The 18803-nt window shown below is 41.4% G+C and overlaps 1 protein-coding gene across 1 annotated transcript in view; it reads right to left on the bottom strand.

Moving 5' to 3' along the window:
• KCNK6 (potassium two pore domain channel subfamily K member 6) overlaps window positions 1-18803 on the bottom strand; it is a 190283-nt gene that overhangs the window by 86608 nt on the left and 84872 nt on the right. Inside the window, exon 3 of the mRNA XM_069207200.1 lies at window positions 3658-4053. Within this exon, the coding sequence (XP_069063301.1) occupies window positions 3658-4053 (396 nt within the window). The remainder of the gene's footprint in view (window positions 1-3657; window positions 4054-18803) is intronic.

The following is an 18803-nucleotide window of genomic DNA, read 5'->3' as shown; positions in this document are numbered from 1 at the left end:
TGTTAAAGTTCTCAAGAGTAGCCAGATAGAAGCAGGATGTGAATCATTCTTTGCTATTGGGCGTCCTCCTGTAGAGAGCCAAGTAGTACTACTTTCATGACGCTGAAAGGTGTGCAAGTGTCTAGGAAGGGAATGGTAATGCTATGCTTGGAGCTCTTGGTCCCACAAAATACTTTCAGAAGCAGTGAAAGCGAACAGCAGAATTTTAGAGAACCAATTTACTTCCGATCAGGGATAAAATGGGGTACCTTTTGTGAAGAGTTGCATTCTTGTGAAGGAGTCTGGTTAAAGCTGTTTATTGATAAAAGGTTGAACATGGAGCAAAGTAAGTGGAAATGGGCAGTGTATGAAAGGAGATGGCAGTGTTTCCAAAGCAGCAGGAGTAGAGATTTGGCAAGGAAATTAAAGGTATAGATTTCACAAGTGGTTGAGCAACCGCACCACCATACCACCTACAATATTGCTAATTTATACTCAAAATCAGTCATATGACCTTGGCACACCTACAATTTTCTGAACCTGGCTCCTTTGGGCAGAAGCCATATTTGGCAGTCTCAGAGTTGGTGCTGATAGATGCAGAAGGCACCCTTTGCAGACATTGTTGCCTAGGAACGAGGGGCTGCAGCCTGCCATACTCTGTTGACGTGTTTGGGCAAAGACCAGCAATATGGGGGCTGTAACATACAGTATTTTGCTCATGTTGACAGCCACTGAAGTTCCACTTGCTGGTTGTTGGTGGGTACAACACCTTTGCACTTCAGTGGTGCATCCAGGATCCTTGTCGGATAAATTCTTGCTTGCAGCCGCACCCAGTTAAGCTTTGTTCATGCAAGAGCATGGTACTGTTACTTTCAGCAATTGAGGTTGATAACGTATGTTCAAAAGCAATCGGACCCAACTAAAACCTACAGAGCTGCGCCTCAAGAAGTTAGCCTGATGTCTACTGAAGTCGCCCCAGAAAATGGTTGTCTGCAGCCCTCTTATATGAGAGGCATGATCATGGTTGGACTTGTACATGATTTCGGCCTCTTAGCAAGTTAAACACATATTTCAAGTTGCACACATTGTCACTCTTTAGACCAAAATTTGATTCCCACAATTGATCAAAAGTAGATTCGACCATCATTCCAGGAAAGGATTACCCTGCGAGGTATCCACCACGTTATCACAGCTGCAGCAGTGGTGACTGCTTTCGACAGAAATGCTCCAATATCAGCCATATTTATAAGGCAGACCTGGTACGTCCCACATGTGAGCTACGATTCCCACGAGCAACACTGTGGAAGGGAGAGGCCCAGCATCGTCTGAGAGATGCACTGACTTATGAAAGTGTGAGCTGCCCTAATCAACAATAAAACGGACATGAACAAACCTGGAAATTTGAAAATGAAATGTACTTGTTATGATTCTGAAGCATCTTTTTTTTACATATTAAAATTTTACTGACCTATAAATTAGTCAAAATTCCAATATTTTACAACATAGGGGAGTCAAGATGTTTGGAGCATTTCAGAGGCTGTTTTGAGCAAGTAAATAAAATATCCTGTATTTCTTGTGACAATGCTTCAATAATGGTCTGTTAAGTAAGCAACTGCTTGCAACTGTAGTCTTGTGTGCCTGGAAACCTCTCCTCCAGATCTCTGTACATATGCTGATCAATCTACTTCACACCTTGTCTTTCTAAAAGCAAGTACATAGCAAAACATCCAGCTTTGCACAGGTCTGGCCACCGACCAATGTGTAAGGGCATGGCCCAACACATAGGCATTTACTTTGAATTATTGGTGGGGCCCTGGACTCTGAAGCCCTTATAACTTGGCATCTATGGCCGCTCAGTCAATAGGTCTGGCAATGGCAATTAGCCGTCTGGCTTTGTCAATGCTTGTTTTGTCATGTTTTTTCACAAACTTTTTGCTGGGGAAGGTTCCAGGCCCTTGTCAGTCCAAAAAATAAGTTGTTTGAAAACAATAAAGTCTTTTTTTTAGTTTCAAAAAGCAAAGGTTACCATAAGAGTACCTGGCACTTATGGGATCTTCTTTGTGTAGAGATGATGCACTTCTTGTGAAAGGGAAGAATGTGATTACTCAACACTGAAGTTGGCCAGTGTATTAAGTGGGCCAACCCACTACTTTATGCTGTAGTAGGCAGAAGAATAACGTAAATGACAACAATAGACCAATGAAAGAAGAGGGCTGGCTGAAGGCCCCTAAAGTAAAGTATATTATACATATAATATTAGTAAAAGTAAATGTTCTTGACTACCGCCAGACCTAAAATGCGAGCAAAATAAAGTTAACTGGTGGATTCATGTGTTTCATTTTAAATTCTCTCCATCTAAAATGGACCTATGTACCTAAAGCTCCCCTTCCTGTCTTAAATAAATTATGTACCACAAAGTTTCTGGGCAATTTCGTAACTGAAAGGGTGAGAACAGTGGCACTAATGTAGCAGTGAGCATGGTCAATGACAATTCTGGTTGTCCTATGATCCAGGGAGCGGGCCAATTTGTATTTTATCTATGACATGATTTCTACTAGCAGGGCACTCATAGAATCATTTTTTAGAACTAAATTTTAAAGATCTTGAAACAGAATTCTGCTGTTGCGTGTTGAGCCAGTTCCTCCAGAGAGACAAACACAACAATTGGGGGAAATACACCAAGTTGACTGTCAAAACAATGCTCTCTTAAACTTGTGCCTGCCACCCTAGGAACACGATACAAAGCAAATCATAAGAGAATGAGGTGCAAAGGGCTAGGAGTTGAAGGTTTATTGTCTCAAATGAAGATAGCCAACACTAGTTACACCGTTCGTGGCGTGGCACCATGCCGGTTACTACTGCGCATGACATAAGGTACTTCCCTATTTTCTATATGGATGGAGCATTCTTTTGAAATATTGTTGAGCACTGTGGTCTGAGAGACACCCATTGATACAGGATTGTTTGGATATATGTTACAGATCCCGATGAAGCAATTTGTACTGTGAAACATGTTGGCCTATCTTCATTTGAGACAATAAACCTTTAACTGATATCTCATCGCCGCTCATATTATCTTTTGGTTTCCCCCTGAGAGTTGGCTAATGTAAAAGACACAAGTCGCAAGTTCTGAGAATTTTGGTCACTTCTCAGTTTAGTTTATATCTCCAAACAAAGGACTCTCAACAGTTCAGCACATTGTTGTTGAGGAGTCGGTGCTTAGGTTTCCCTTGCAGATTTAAACTTATTTTCCAGAGTTAAACCACGTTTGTCAAGTATTCCACAAGTCTAGCACTCTTTTTAGAGAATGTTTACTAAATGTACTTTCCCATGGGTCTTGAATATGATTGGGGGGATTAATTTCAAGCTGTACTTCTGATTCTGACCAAATTATCTTGGGTCTTTCTTACCTGGAGGAAAGAACATGCAGATCTGGATCTGGAATCAACGGCACTCCAATGTATGTCATTGGCATGAAAAAGGGTCTCAGTAAAACAGAAACAAAGGGGGTTCTCCATCTAAACATTACCTGGAATGTTCCTTTAAACATAATGAATGGCAATTTATCTTAAATGCAATGTATATTAACCAAGAAATGTGCTCCCCTCAATTCAGAATTCTGTTTCACTATTCCCAGAAGCCCCAGGTTACCATATCATAATTGAAGTTAATACTCACAGGTCACACAGATTTTATAGAGCGATCGCAGCTTCTGTTCGTACTGCTCCCCCGGGACATAGTCCCCAAGGCCGATGGTGCACAGCGAGATAAAGCAGAAGTAGAAGGCATCAAGGTAGGTCCAGCTCTCCTCAATGGTGCTGAATATGGCTGAGGGCACCAAGAAAAAGAACACCAGCATGAGCAGCAGCATGATCACAAAATGCACCTTGGTCACAGAGTGTCGGCTGTAGCCCCTCCTTAGCTGGAAGTAGTTGATCGGAGCATATGTGAAGACCGCCATCAGTCGCTGGACAGAGGCTGTGAGCACTAACATCGTGAAAGGGACGCCGACCAAGGCGAAGAAGATGCAGAAGCCCTTGCCCGAGTCAGACAAGGGGGTGGTGTACCCGTAACCTATAGGGGACAAAAAGCAGACACGTCATATTAGTCTCACATACAATTAAGGCTCCTGGTTTTCCATTTTTATTCATTTTCACATAATTATAGAGGAAGGAAATCAGATGCCATGCCTATACTGATTGTTTAAGAAAGGGGATCTGATTACCTTAATGTTAGTGTCCTTTGATGAGGTCAGTTTGGGCTGTGAGGTTCATAGCCATGCAAACTGACATACTAGAGAGTTAAATAAAAAGTCAAAAGCTTTCGTAATGAATGGTAAATGGCACCTGGTGTGCAGCTAACTTGGTACTACTATGCCATTTTTTTTTTTACTGTCAATACTCTTTTTGTACTTTGACAATTCCTCCATACATCAAAGGGTGACTGCACATTTATAAGTGAAACAAAGGTGACAATATGTTTGAAGTAACTTTAATGCTTCAAAACTAAACATGGAAAGTATGCAAAGAAGGTGAGAAAAATACACACTGGTATAACATGGAACAAATAGAATATAAGACTAAAGGATGGAGAATACTTGCTTTACAGAGAATGCTCTGGAAATGACCAATGGAAATAGCAGCAGTATTCGATAATCACGTTGGCTTGCGGCAAAGCCATTACAGTCAACCTCATAGTATCGAAGAATCATTGCAATAGTAATTTAAATGAATAGGAGGGGTTTGGGGGCTATAGCTGATAGATACTGGCTTCTACATCCCGCAAACAAGCATCACAAAGGGTTAACCCGAATGGAAATGTACCATCTTTCTGGATAATTTGTAGGATGCACAAGATTCCCTGGTATCAATTATTAACTTGCCATACGTTGCTAGATGTTGCTAGTGCACTTCGCTGGCATTGACTGTGAGATTTTTACTAAAGAGCTACTTAAAAAATAAAAAAAGGAAGGACTTGCGTGATTACATTTAAAGTGATGACGCAGAGTGACCTTTGCAGTGTCAACCAGGGCAACTCCCATGTAGCTTTTGGAACCCAGGCTGCTGCGTGCGAGATGGGTGTTTCTGGGTCAGCCTTTGAAGCGTTGCCATTCCTAAACAGGTGACACCCACGGGCTGTCAAATAAGTCTGCCATGTCACCTAAAACCCTGGCCACTTTGTGTCAATACAGAATCTTTGCACTAACTCAAGAAACACAAAATTACACTTTACTTTTAACCTCTTCCATGCGTCAGACGGCCGGGAGCTATCTGAAATCATGGTGCCGGTGTCCGCTCACATGGCACTGGAAATCCCTCTGGTGCAGGCACAAGAGGCATTTCATTTGGATATTTTTAGCCTTGGATGCTGGGGAAGAGCTTCCCCGGCAACGAAGGCTAAAAATATCCCCACCCTGAAATGATGATCGACGCCGATGGGCTTTCATTCATATCTCAGCCCACTGAGCACCGATTACAACAAGAGAGGTACCATTAGAAAGGGGAGAATCTCCCCTTTCCAAAGGTTCCTTTCCCTAGGAGATCTCTGCTTGGGGATCACACCAGGAGGGGGATTGCCAAGCAGGGATCCACTCTACTAGGCCACCACGGGGGGGGGGGGGGGAGCGGCCCCTTGCACAAGGGATTTTGCGCCCCCTTAATTTTTTTGCCAATAGTCTTTTGGGGGGGAGGGGGGGGGGTAGATAGTGTAATTACCTCAAGTCTGCCCCCCCAAGGGGTAGAAAGCCCACAAGACGGCAGGAAATAGTGGTCAGGCTGCCCACCATGGGTCTGGCCATTCCCTCACCCCAAATAAAAGGGGGGACAGTCTTTGTCTCTCCCCCCGCACCCCAATCCTCCCCCTGGGGATTCCCCCTAGGTATCTAGTTTTCAAAAATGTACAGGCTTGCTAGGTTTCCCCAAGTGCCGGGTGAGATAGAGCCCAAAATCCATAGCTAGGCACATTGCAAAAAAGGTCAGTTTTCAGTGAGAAAACGTGATGTGTCCATGTTGCATTTTGGGCTGTTTCCGGTCATGGGTACTAGGCCTACCAACACAAGTGGGGTACCATTTTTATTGGGAGACTTGGGGGAAATGCTGGGTGGGAGGTAGCTTCTGAATCCCCTCAGAATCGATAACTTTCCATCACAGAAATGTGAGGCAAATGTGTTCTTAAACATATTTTTAGGGATTATGGGTAATATAACCTGGTAAGAACCACACAAGTTACTCAATCCTGGATTCTCCTAGGTGTCCAGTTTTAAAAAAATGTACAGGTTTGCTAGGTTTACCTCGGTGCCGACTGAGCTAGGACCCAAAATCCACAGTTAAGCACATTGCACAAAAGGGTCAATTGCGTTTTTGGCCCTTTTTTCCATCCCAGACACAAGGCCTACCCACACAAGTGAGGTACCATTTTTATCGGGATATTTAGGGGAATACAGAACAAGTGTTTTACCAATTATTTTTCTATGCATTTGTGCCTTTTAAATGTAAGACAGTGTGTAAGAAAGGTATTCTGAGAAATGTCCTCTAATTCACTTGCCAGTCTGTGCATCCCCAAATTCAGAAATGTGCAAACAACCACTGCTTTTAAACTCAATATCATGTGCCCATTTTGAAAGTACAACTGTTTCCTTGACACCTAACTTAAATAATCTACTTGATCTAAATGTAATGTACTTGACCTGTAAACGGGTCTCAAATTGTGTGATCCTCGGCAAATAGTTTCCAGAGTCCTCTTTTTCTTCATTCTCACATATAATTGCACCTTCAAATATGTGAGCTCCACATTTCTGCAGTACAAAAAAAACCTCTTTTGTTTGATTAAGTAGACTAAAGTTTGCTGCATGCATCACAAGAATCTAGCCCACATACCCATGACTTCTAGCCCACATAACCTAGGACTTCTTTTAGTTTACTAACAACATTGCCATCAGGGCAGGAGTGTTTCTCAGTTTGTTTAAACACTCAATTTGAATAAATCTATTACTAAACCATAATGTGGTAACATATTGTCATCTACACACACAAACTTTCCAAGAAATGTCTAAAACCTCTCCACTAACTTGCAGCTTTAATGATAAAACTATATAGTGTATTAACAATCTTTGAAAATTGGGTTTCAGAAAACATATCCTTCAACACCTAAAGTATTCTGATTTGTTTTCAACCTATTCAAATATTTTTTTAATTACACAGAAATATAAACAAGCATTTTCAATGCAACGGGTCTCGCATTTGTTCGAGTTAGAGCTATTACCGTTGTAAAGCAAAAAAAAAAAAAAACACACAGCGCAATCGCGCTATTTAAAATGCAGCGCTATCGCGCTGCGTGGAAAATAAACAGATAAAGTAGTCCGGACTCCAGGCTGAAAACATCGAGTCTCGTATGTTTTTGGTACTTTACCGGTGCTGTGTAGGTGGGCTAAACACCGGAAAAGGCATGTCGTATGCATGCCTTTCACAAATGAAAGCAAGCGGATTTTAAAAGGCAAGTCCACAAACCAATGTAAGTGAATGACCTGGCATGGGCGTGGTTTCAAGCCCAAAGAGAGATTACAGAATGGACGGAGCACTTTGTGCTCGCCCATAAAAAGGGCTTTCACAACTACTGAAATATATTTTGACATGCTTGCACAGTTGACTTAGTTATGGAATGTTGTATGTTAGGAAACACTTATCACCCTATAACCTTTTATTTTACATTCTAAGAAGCAGGTCACACAGTTCACCTTACAAAGTCCTGAAACTCTGCAGTCAGAAGGAAAATTAATTGTAAAAAAAAAAAAAAAAAAAAAAAAACTGACTTTTGACCTCTGCCTGTGAACACAGAGCAAATGTGATATAAGAACAAGATTTAAGGGCATCTATTATTGCCCCTCCACTTTCCAACTGAACAGAACACCTGTTCAGTGTCAACTCGCCAGAAGGGACCAGTAAGTATTAAAAATATAAAAATAGCTGTACTTGATTAAATAAGACTTGCCAATGTGGTCGTTTGGATTTTGCCCTGTGTATAGCTTTCTGGGATCCACCATTGGTTTCACACCCGTTCCTACCACTAACTTAAAGGAGGCCGAAACCAGAAAAAAATGGGCTATGACCCAGTAAAATGCCAAAACTGTGCTAAAAAAATGTGGTTTTCGGATTCAAGTCTGCCTATTCTTGAAAGCTGGAGGATGGTGATTTTAGCACTGCAAACCCATTGTTGATGCCATTTGCAGCAAAAAAAAAAAAAAAAAAAGACCCAACACCAACATTCAGCAGCATTTAGCCTAATTTCTCCTGCAGGGGAATCCACAAACCATGAATACCTTTAGAATCCCCAAAATGTTGGCAAAAAAAATAAAAGACGCAAATTTGCCGTGGACACGTTATGTGGACGAAAGCTATGGAAGCCTATGTGCGAACTACTGCAAATAGCTTAAAAAATAAATTTAAAAAAAGGCTTAGCACTGTGGGTGGGGGTTTAAGGGGAGGAGACTTAGCAGCAAAAGGGTTAAGAACAGAGGATTGACAACTAAACAGCTGAAACCAGTTCTGTAAATTGGCTTTCCCTGACTTATGGTGATATCACTGTTTGAACAGCAGAGTTTACAGAACACTGCTGCCTTCATTTTTAAGATCTTATGCAGTGTCAGAATGTCTTGTTATTTCCACTAATGGACAAACAAGAAAGTGTACAGACAAAGGTATTTTATCTGAGTTAAGTTAGGGAAGCCAACACCCAGGAAGTGACCCAGCTGTTCATTTATAGTAATGAGGCGCCAATGAAATGCAGACTGTTCTGAGAGCGAGACCCCAAACAGGGAATCACTGCAACAAAGGCGAGTGTCTATAGCATAGGGTGGACAAAAGCAAGGACATCACCTTTTTACATCTGGTAGGGCCTCGCTAAGAGCCACAGATCCAGATTCAAGCACCACATACCACACAGCATCACAGCTTCTCTGATCAACACCCCAAGAGAATGCCTTTTATATAACCATTCACCAACCCAATCATTTCACACACATGCAAACACCACACATGAGCACACCAGCCTTACACAGCTAGCCTACACAACAATCACACTCACACAGAAAACACACTGAACTCAATTCATGCTTTGCTGATCACGTCTCACTCTGTAGCTAAGAATGCAGCACACTATGGTTGATTACCAATGTGGAAGTCAAACCCCAATACTTTTTGCACTCCAATATTTTGGTCACCCCAAAATTTACTTTCCGCAGCTTGGCTCCGGCACCTTGATCTAGAGATAAGAGTCACCCCCTTCCTCCAAATCAAGCCCACAAATCAACTTAGGAGAGTAATAAATATAGTCACTGGGACCAGTCATAACTAATTTCTATATCAATAAAATGTTAAACTGTTTTATTACAAATCTCATTATAGGCATAACAGAAGAAGCAAAATATATGCAACCAAGGCTCAACCCACAGAGAGTACATAGGCAGAAATCAGAATTATCTTATAGAGGAAGTCATCAAGCTAATAGAACTAGTCCTGTGAGGAAAATGAAAACGCCTCTCTATCAGACAGTGTCTCTAGTAGATCAGAGTCTCTCTGGCTCTACCCCAAAACAAGGCTTTTTATATATATATTTTAGTCATAAGTAACAAGCAAAACTGCAAATATAGCATAGCATGATTAATGAGAATACATATTGGGCAAACCAGAATGAGGATAGTCACAAAAATAGCTGTAACCCCAACCATTTCTAAGGTAGAAGAAATCTTTCATTAGCTTCCACAGCAAGAGCGCAGTCTGGAGATGCACAACCCAATATGCAACGCTCTCAAAGACTCATACACCATTGTGCTAGCAGACCTGCATCGGAACCTCCAGCGGAATAGTCCTTCAGAAAGTTACTTTAGGAACACAAAAAAGTAGTATTCACAATACATGCTCTCTAAGGAAAATTACCAATTGTGTCAAAATGCCCTGTGCTTTGCAAAAACTGAGGAGAAAACACACAGGGGGACAATGACTGGGAGGGTTAAGGAGTAGGAGCAAAATTTCAGAACATACAGCATCCATTTTAATAAAATGGCGTCTTTACGAAATTGTGGCACAGCTAAACTCCATTAATTAACACACTTCTAAACCTCCAAATACAATTGTTTCAAGTGCAACATTGTTAATTCATTGGTTAAGATTATATTCCTTATAAAAATGATTAGAATTCAAAAGTACTTTTGCCACCGGGTATTGCACATTTAGAAAAAGCTTCCACACCAATATCTTCCTCTCAAATTCAATCTCCAATGTGATGTTTACACCAAGACCATAAAGGACTTCTTCAAACAGGAAGCTACCATCATCACTCAGTATCATATTCCCTACCAGCACAAAAAAGAAATTTGTGACCTCATATACACCACAAAACCAAATCTCAGCTGCCATCCACCACAAAATATGAACTGTACCAACCATGATGCCATTGATTATTACATAGTCATATAACTTCCGCTTACCAAGGTCAGCCAAACCCAACAAAGAAAATGACCAGATTTTTCAACATTTTCCTGACAGCACAATATCCTTGGCAGCCACATCTGACCTAAACACTGACCTAGATACCCTATTATTCAACTTTAACCACCTATTCAGTCAACTATTCATGCCCCACTCAAGCCCTACTCCATGAAGGTTGAACACTCCATCAAGGTATAGCCAAGAACAAGAGGACAACAAATGAATCACGAGACACCAAGGGAAATAGCTACAAACACAGCTTCATAAAACTAACTATCCAATAATCCAGCTCCCAGTTCTAGCAAAGTTCATTGAGAGGGCTATTAAACATGTCCAGTATAAGATCCAATGCAATAACCTTCTTCAAGACTATTTGCCTGGGTTCTAATCACAGTGCATTATGGAGAAGGCAACCATCCAAGTTGTTGAAGGCACTCTACAAATACAAAATACAGTAACCTCTGCATTGTACTACAAGGACTCAAATAATTCCTGTAGAATAAAATTAATCTGGTCCAGAGATCTCCTCTAGCTATGAGGACATACACCTCTCATGCGACATCCCCCACAAACTATCCTTTCACCAGGAACTTCAAGCTTTACATGGAGTCCCTTGAAGCAGTCTCACCAGCTTACAATATAAGAGTCACACAACTGTTTCTGAAAGGCTCATGTGGCTATGACACATATTGCAGCAAGGCAGTCTTTAGGAAAACCAAACCTGTATGAGGATAATCTCAAACTGCAGCCCACCCAGAAAAACGATGTGCTCATCACAAGTGACTGTAAACAACAAGAGGGACATGATTAACTCTCCTAGCTACCGATGGGTTTGCTTGAACCATCCACAGAAACAAGTCCATGAGATCTTATAGTGACAACAGCAGCTCAACAGTCCCTGCGCTTCAGCGAAAAGTCCATACTTCTGGAACCAAATTTTAAAAAACACCTTTCAAGCGCTTGTTCTTTCACATTTTAACAGAAGTAGTGCTTCACTGACTGGCCCCTGGTATCCACAGACTCCACAGAAGTGGGTTATCCCGGCAGGCCTCCCCACAAGTCTGACACAATCACATTAAACCTCAAAGAAATCAACTGTTTCACTGTTTACATTGTAGTAAACTCTTGCACCCTGGAATATTGAAGGATCAGCAGGGCACAAGTCGAGGTCTACTCACTTATCACAGGGTGGATGTAGTCTCCCCTGCCAAGAAGTTGAGCCCCACAAAAAATATGCTGAACTCGTCCAGGTGTAATTTTCAGACACCAGGACACATTCAGCAGCACCTACACATTGTCTGCTGAGCAGTAACGTGCAGGCGAGGGGGCTTCCTTATTTTAAATTGCAGCTAGCCCAAAACAAAGACTGACGTTAAGGAGCAATCAGGCCTCCTTTTGCTGGAGTATTCTAGCTGGAGCCTCACACCTAGATGCATATGCAATGGAGGGGGTAACAAAGACACACAGCTTGTTATTACTTTACAAGTACTTATGAGAGGCACGCTTTTCACTTTTTACAGTCCCTGTATATAAGAGCTATGCATGCAATGTACGAATGTTAGATGTGTTACTCTGTCCCAGTATCGACACAAGCAATAATTTAAAGACAACTATTTTGTTTTATTTCTTTTATGGCGCTACTCATCCCAATGCAGGGTGTCAGAGTCCTTTAGATCACACATACACATTATACATTGACAATAAATCATATTCATAAATCAATACACTTGACGTGTTACAGAAGATGGTGAGGGTTACAAGGTGTAGAGGTCACATGCCCTTCATAGCTCACAGTATATTAGAAGGGTTGCAATTTATAAACTGCAAGTAGCAAAAGGATCTCAGTGTTAAAAGCAGCCACTCACTTACCCATTCACATAAAACAAAAATCAGTCATCTGCGTGTTACATGGAGTAATTAGCAGGATACATATTAACCCTTTTTGTTACTTTGATTCAAAACCGGGACTAGACAAAACACAGACCTTTCCAGCAAATGTGTTAACCTTCAGAGCTATCTTTCCATTAGTATTATTATTCCTGGAGATTTACTGGGCATCCAAAGATCTTTGCAGCAGGTGTCTTAACCCCAGAAGATATTTTCAAATGCAGGCTTTGAAACCAATTAAGCAGAACTAATTTACTGCCATGTCTCCTTGTTGCCAATTACCTTTTGGCAGAGTTTAAAAAAATATATGTATAAGCTGAGACCCAGATTTTGCGTCTGAGCTGCATCACTTTTTAGGTACAACCTCCGACGCAAAATCTAATTTGTTATGTATTGTAATGCGCTCAGCTGTACTCATGATAGACCTGCTAAACATTTGTGTGAGTTCTTAGGATCTGATGTCATTGCTTGTGGTGTCACTTCCTTTAAGGATATCAGTTGTGATGTCACTTCCTGCGATGTGTCGTGATATCACGCACAGTGATGTCACATTCATACTCCCTAAATTTGTTAGTCCCCCACTTTTTTTAGGACTTGTGCCCTGGTGACCAGGGCTAGGTAAAGACCTCCAACTCAGCACACACAACGTACAAGAAAATCACCAGGCACAAAAGTAGGAAACACAGGCAGTTGATGATGAGATGTCGAGCATTCCTATGTTTTGCTCCCATGGTCTGGAATAGCATCCCATCAGAGAAGTTCTCATTGGACACCAACCTTTCTTAGCTTCTGTGTGGAGCGCAAAATCCCTCTCTACATATTGCTTTGTTACAGGTTGACTCAGTGGCGCAACAAATTTTGAGGGGGCTCCCTGCAAAGAACATGGAGGGGCCCCACGTCTAGACTCCCTCGGGAGCTCTCAGTCAAGGGTTCTGTGTTGAGGGGGACCCTGGAGCTCAGCCCCCTCCATCGTACCTGGGGGGGGGCCTAAATGGGCCTTTTTTACGCCTGTGGTGTTACCGTCAACTGCAGAAGAGTTTCCATTCCCACACCATCCTATCCTGACCAGTATCTCACCAACAGCTCTCCCATTGCTGCCAGACTATCCCTATAAACCTCGCCTGTCATTCCTTTCCCCTTTTCAATGTATATCGTGCCCTTCATGTGGGTTCCCAGGTCTGCAGTCTCTCCTTCTGCACCACACACTGTTAATCCCCCTTCCTTATGTACGCCATTGCTTTGCAGCAAGATTTGCTCTATAAAACTCACAACAAACACACAGGAGCTGCCTACCTAGAAAGACTCATTCATGCAGAGGGTTCCTCTCTTTTCCATCAGATTGGTGTAATGCTATGCAATGTCTTCTTTTTATTTGACTTAATGTAACAGGCAAGAGAGAGCTCAATACTCACAACACATAAAAGAGAACTAAGGTGATGAGTGATCAACATGGAAAGAACATCAATTTTGAGACCAGGACACACAATGGGGAGATGACAAGAGATATTCCTAGGGTAACAGAGGCCTAAATATTTCAAACAACTTGATTTCCATTTAGGGATGGTTAAAGTAAATACATGTGTGATTTGATGTTTCTGCATTAAATTCGGGAATATTAATGTTATTTTATTTTACAATTTCCTCCCCCAAATTTCTAGGTTTTCCCAGCAGATTTTATATGCCCTTCCCTAGGTTTGGAAAACCTCTACAATAAAGCATAGTGGCAACAGTTTCCATTGTCGATGGCATTTAGGGCTGTGGCTAGTTCACTGAAATGAAAAGAAACAAAACTGAATTTGTGTTCATCTGCTTCAGCCACAAAGACATTACCTCAAAAAGATGGCGTACCATCTCAAAGAAGCAGGTGTTTGATAGAAGACGATTCGAGATGTCAAAATTCCAGGCTTCACATTACACAATTAACCAGATCAGAAAATAAACCATTGGCAAACAGTGCTCTTCACCAATTATGACTTATTAAATCGAACAATAATTTCCAAAGATTATCCTAACAGGTCACATAGACCATCTCAAGAATGGAAAGTAATATCTTGTACTTAAGTGGCCTCCCTGACTTATGAATAACTTCATTGAAAGCGGTCCTTAATGCATCCACAAGACTGGCTAAAGACAAAAGGTAAAGTTGAACATCTCCCGCCCACACTTATTGCACTTTAATGGCCTTCTTTCCAAGAACCCATTACTTTTAGACCTGCCTGTAACGTTTTCAAAATTCTTATGCCAAACACTCAGATTATCCGGAAAAAAAAAAAAAAAAAAAAAATTATATTCTCAGTCAAACAAAGACACCTTATCAACACCAATACTCTCCAGTTGCAATCAGTTTGTTGGAACAAAACCAACTGTTCCTTTTCAGGTTTTATCCGAGGATCTGGACCGACATCCTGTTAAGATTGTTTGTTGGTTAATAGCAGAAGTATATATAGGTATGTATGTATGTGGTATTTGTAGAGCACACATCTAGCCATAAAGACAGCAGAGTATAGTACTGGGCTAAAGGCAAGTATACAGTCAACGAGAGATAAGAAAAACATGCAGAAGACCCGAGTTTTGAACTCTTTCCTTAAGTCCTGGATGAAGCGGGAAAGGGCTGTACCTTATTCCATAATCCCGAGGCAGACTGAAAGCAGTGCTTGGTGGATACTGGTGGCACTGGTACAACACAAAGGGCTTGGTCGAAGGCAACATGCTGTGCACTGCATGTAGTCATGGTGGGAACCCTGTACTTCCACAGTGGCGAAAAAACACATCAAACGTAGAGTACAGGATGGGGGCGTGGCTGTGAACACGCTCTCTTCCCAGTGTATGCTAGAGCTGACCAGCCCCAGAAGTAGCGATTGGGATCTGGTGTAAGAGCTCGCAGAGGGTTGCCAAAGGTCTTGCGTGGGCCCAGCAGGCACTGGGTGCATGATGTGACCTAGCCCTGTGCTCAGAGTCCCTGTTCATGGACTAAGGCCTACGTCTCTTAAGGCAGGGCACGGCCCAAGGCCAAAAGACCAAATTGTGCCCTCGATGCTCCTGTGCAGCAGGGCATGGCCAACGATCTCATCATGTATCCAGGGGAATCTATGTAGAGCCAAAGGCTGTAAATAGTGGGATCTGTGGGTAGAGGAATTGGCACAGGGCTCGGCTAAAGTTCACACCCTTCATCAAGAGGCCATGCATACGAACAAGGGACAATATATATCATAACAAAACCAAAAGACTTCATTAGAACAAAGATTGTTAAAGGGAGGGTATAATTCACTACCCAAACAGTAAAATAGTGATACAAAAAATACATTTCTAGTTTAAAGGACATTATTGATGCAATCAAAAACATCAAAGCCCCTAAAATACGCAAACAAAACAATGAGCCACATTTTAATAATCAATCTTATTCTCCCCTGAGGGAGCAAAAACCAGTCATGTGACATGTTTCCAACTACATAATAAACGCTTAACTTCCTCTTGCACTATGAAAGAAAATAAAAAAATGGCCTTCTCAATCTTCAAAAATTATTGTGCTTTATAATTTCAAAATATAGGCAAAAGTCTATATGAATGGTGGGCGTGCGAGGGAAAAAAAGCTTCTAAACAAGTATGAGGATGCCTGCTAATCTCTTACGGCAGCTCATCAATGGAAGGTTCAATTTAGAAATTTGAATCAAGCAGAGGACTCCAAGTCACCAGTTTTTAGCTAGGCCCCAACATACGCCGCACCTCTCATAAAAGTTCCTTAGAAACTGAAGCAGAATATATGTATAGGGTCTTAAACGTCCTTTATGACCAGCCAGCCATCTCTGAATTGAAAGTACTTTTCATAGGATCCGGGAGAGGAAGTTAAACTTTACTATAATAGTTTAAAAGATTATTATGTGTAGATTTTGGGTTACAAACGATCTGTGCAACTTAGTTGTTAATTGATGTTACTGATGCATATGATCGTGACATATTAACTCATGAAGAGGTACTTAAAATGACAATGATGTTGATTAGAAATGTAACTAATAACATAGTGCAGTTATGCTGCATTTTTGTGAGGGGCTCCATTTTTTCAGAATGGATGAAGGTTCTGGTGTTCTGCTCATCCTGCTCCTGTTTATTCCCACCTCCCAATCAGTGACCCGCTGTGAGTCTTTTCTCCCCACAGTTTCTTCAGAGCACAGAGAGATGAAGAAAATGCTGATTATCTCTAGAAAGCGTGTATTGTGAATGAAACTTTCCACCCTATACTCTATGTATCATGTTGAAGGATCCCCGCTGGAAGTTCTGATGTAGGCCTGCAGACTAACGTAATTGTCTGAGGTTTTGTTGGAGAAATGTTTCATACTGTAGTGTACATTTTTCGAGGTGCAGATGCTGAGGAGGCAAATAGAATATTTATTTTACCTAAAAAGATGAGTTAGTGCTAAGAGTTTTAATTATTACAAAGTACCTTTCAATTTGCAAATGCAATCTAACCATGATCATGCCGTGCTGAACATGCAGCTTTGCTAATTGTTTACGCATAAAATGTGTATAAAAAATACCCTAGTTCTGAAGGGTTGGCGACGACTTCTCATTTTCCTCCAGAGATTCGGTCCGATTGTCTTGAGGCTCTATCCTCCCCCCTTGAGTGCTGTCAGTACTCTACGGGTTTGACAATTAGAACCTGGAGAGATTTAACTGCTTAAATAAGGATTTTTATTGTGACTTCTGATGTTATGCTCTGCATTTCAAGCCTCCGTGGTGATCTATGCATTTTTCTAGATCGTTTATATTACGAATTCTGTAATAAAACTTTTAAAACTTATTTCTGATCTAGAATTCAGTCCTTGAGTGATCCAGTTTCTGTTTTGATTTCCATTCTGCTAATATGTCAAGAGTGTGGTGTCATTTACCGCTAGATAAACATAAACCATAGAGATAAATGACCAGAGTTAAAAATCGAAGTGGATAATTTATTGGGGTTCAGCTCCCATAATAGCCTATGAAAAGGGAGACAGGATTAAGTAACAAGCAGGTCAGTTCTAATTTGTACCTTATATGTGACCAAAGTCGTCATTAGGGCCACTGGAATTATGCGGCAGGAGAGAACCAAATTATTTGGCAGAGCAGACTAAAGTATTCTGCAAGAAATGGCATATTATGTAGTGCAGTGTGAATTGGCTCATTTTGTGACAGTATTACTTCAATATTTTGTCATTTTCACACGTTAGCAGAAGTGGAGCATACCAGACTCCCCTTACTTCTGGGAAGTCATTCAAAGCAGAGGTTTGGATGTCAGGAGTTGGGGGATCTAGGTGCACAATGGCCTAACTTCCTTCAAGGGTTCTCAAAAAGGAAACACTCCTGATTGCCCATACAGAAATACGTTTGAACATACACAACCTCTTTTTGATTACCAGTACTCAGAACAGGTGACTCATAAATTAATAAGGCTACTTTTTAGGGCTTATGTTTGAGAGTCTATCCTGAACTGTAAAGCAGCATCCGTGCTCGAGAAGGCACGCAATGTGACCATACATTGGACTCTTTGATACACATAGTCTGTATATGCACTTTGTTAAAGATGGAGCCTAATAGATGGCACCACCAACGATTTATTATACTTAGAGTAAAAACAAGTATCAATGCCATTTCAGTATGTAAGCAAAAGGAGCTCCTACAGGATGTGTTTGAATTCGTAAAATATATGAATTTAGCATTACGATATATTTTTTTTTTTACTGGAACTAAGTGTTTTAATTAATACTTCACATTTTTCATTAAAAAAAACAAAAGGGTGCACTGCATCATATTGGCAATAGGTTACTAATGTCACAAAGCTGATTTATATTGGAGAATCTTTGGCTATGGCTTGGTTCAGGTGCCCCGTCTTAGTTTGCAAGATGTTTGGTCAACCTCTTCCAGTAGCAACATTGCTGCAGACACTAGGTAGCCTCTAAGCAGAAGGCACTGCCAGAAAAGTTCCCAAAGTAGAGGTAAATGCCCGAAGGCAAAAACCATCCAAGACGACACTGAAGTGTAGGACTGGAAGGATGACTGGGGTATGAAGATGGAGGAACAGCTGTGGATGAAATGGACCTTTGTGACACTGAAGAATGCTAGGAAAGAACTGGCGAGGATGACCCAGGGGAAAACACGCAAGGAGCAAGAGAATCCAGGAAAGAACTCATTAAACTGGTCAGGAGCACAGGAACACAACAGGACTGCTTGAAGCATTGAATAAACGCCCCCCATTTTACAGGCCAAGGAAGAAAATACACATGAACTCATCGTGGACTGGGGAAGGGCTATAGTTTCCATTTTGGTGCTGGCCACTTTGGAGTAAGTTCAGATATACTTCTCAAGAAGTTTGAACCAAGGAATCCTGGGAGGAGGAAGGAAGAGTAACATGGAGGCGCTAATAGTGTCCTCCAGTAGACACCCCCAGGGAGAAGGAGGAAGCAAACTGGCCACCCGAAGATAAGT

This window comes from Pleurodeles waltl, chromosome 9 (assembly GCF_031143425.1).
Source record: "Pleurodeles waltl isolate 20211129_DDA chromosome 9, aPleWal1.hap1.20221129, whole genome shotgun sequence".
NCBI lineage: Eukaryota > Metazoa > Chordata > Amphibia > Caudata > Salamandridae > Pleurodeles > Pleurodeles waltl.
The sequence above is the reverse complement of the archived record's forward strand: the minus strand, read 5'-3'. Positions and strand labels throughout refer to the sequence as shown.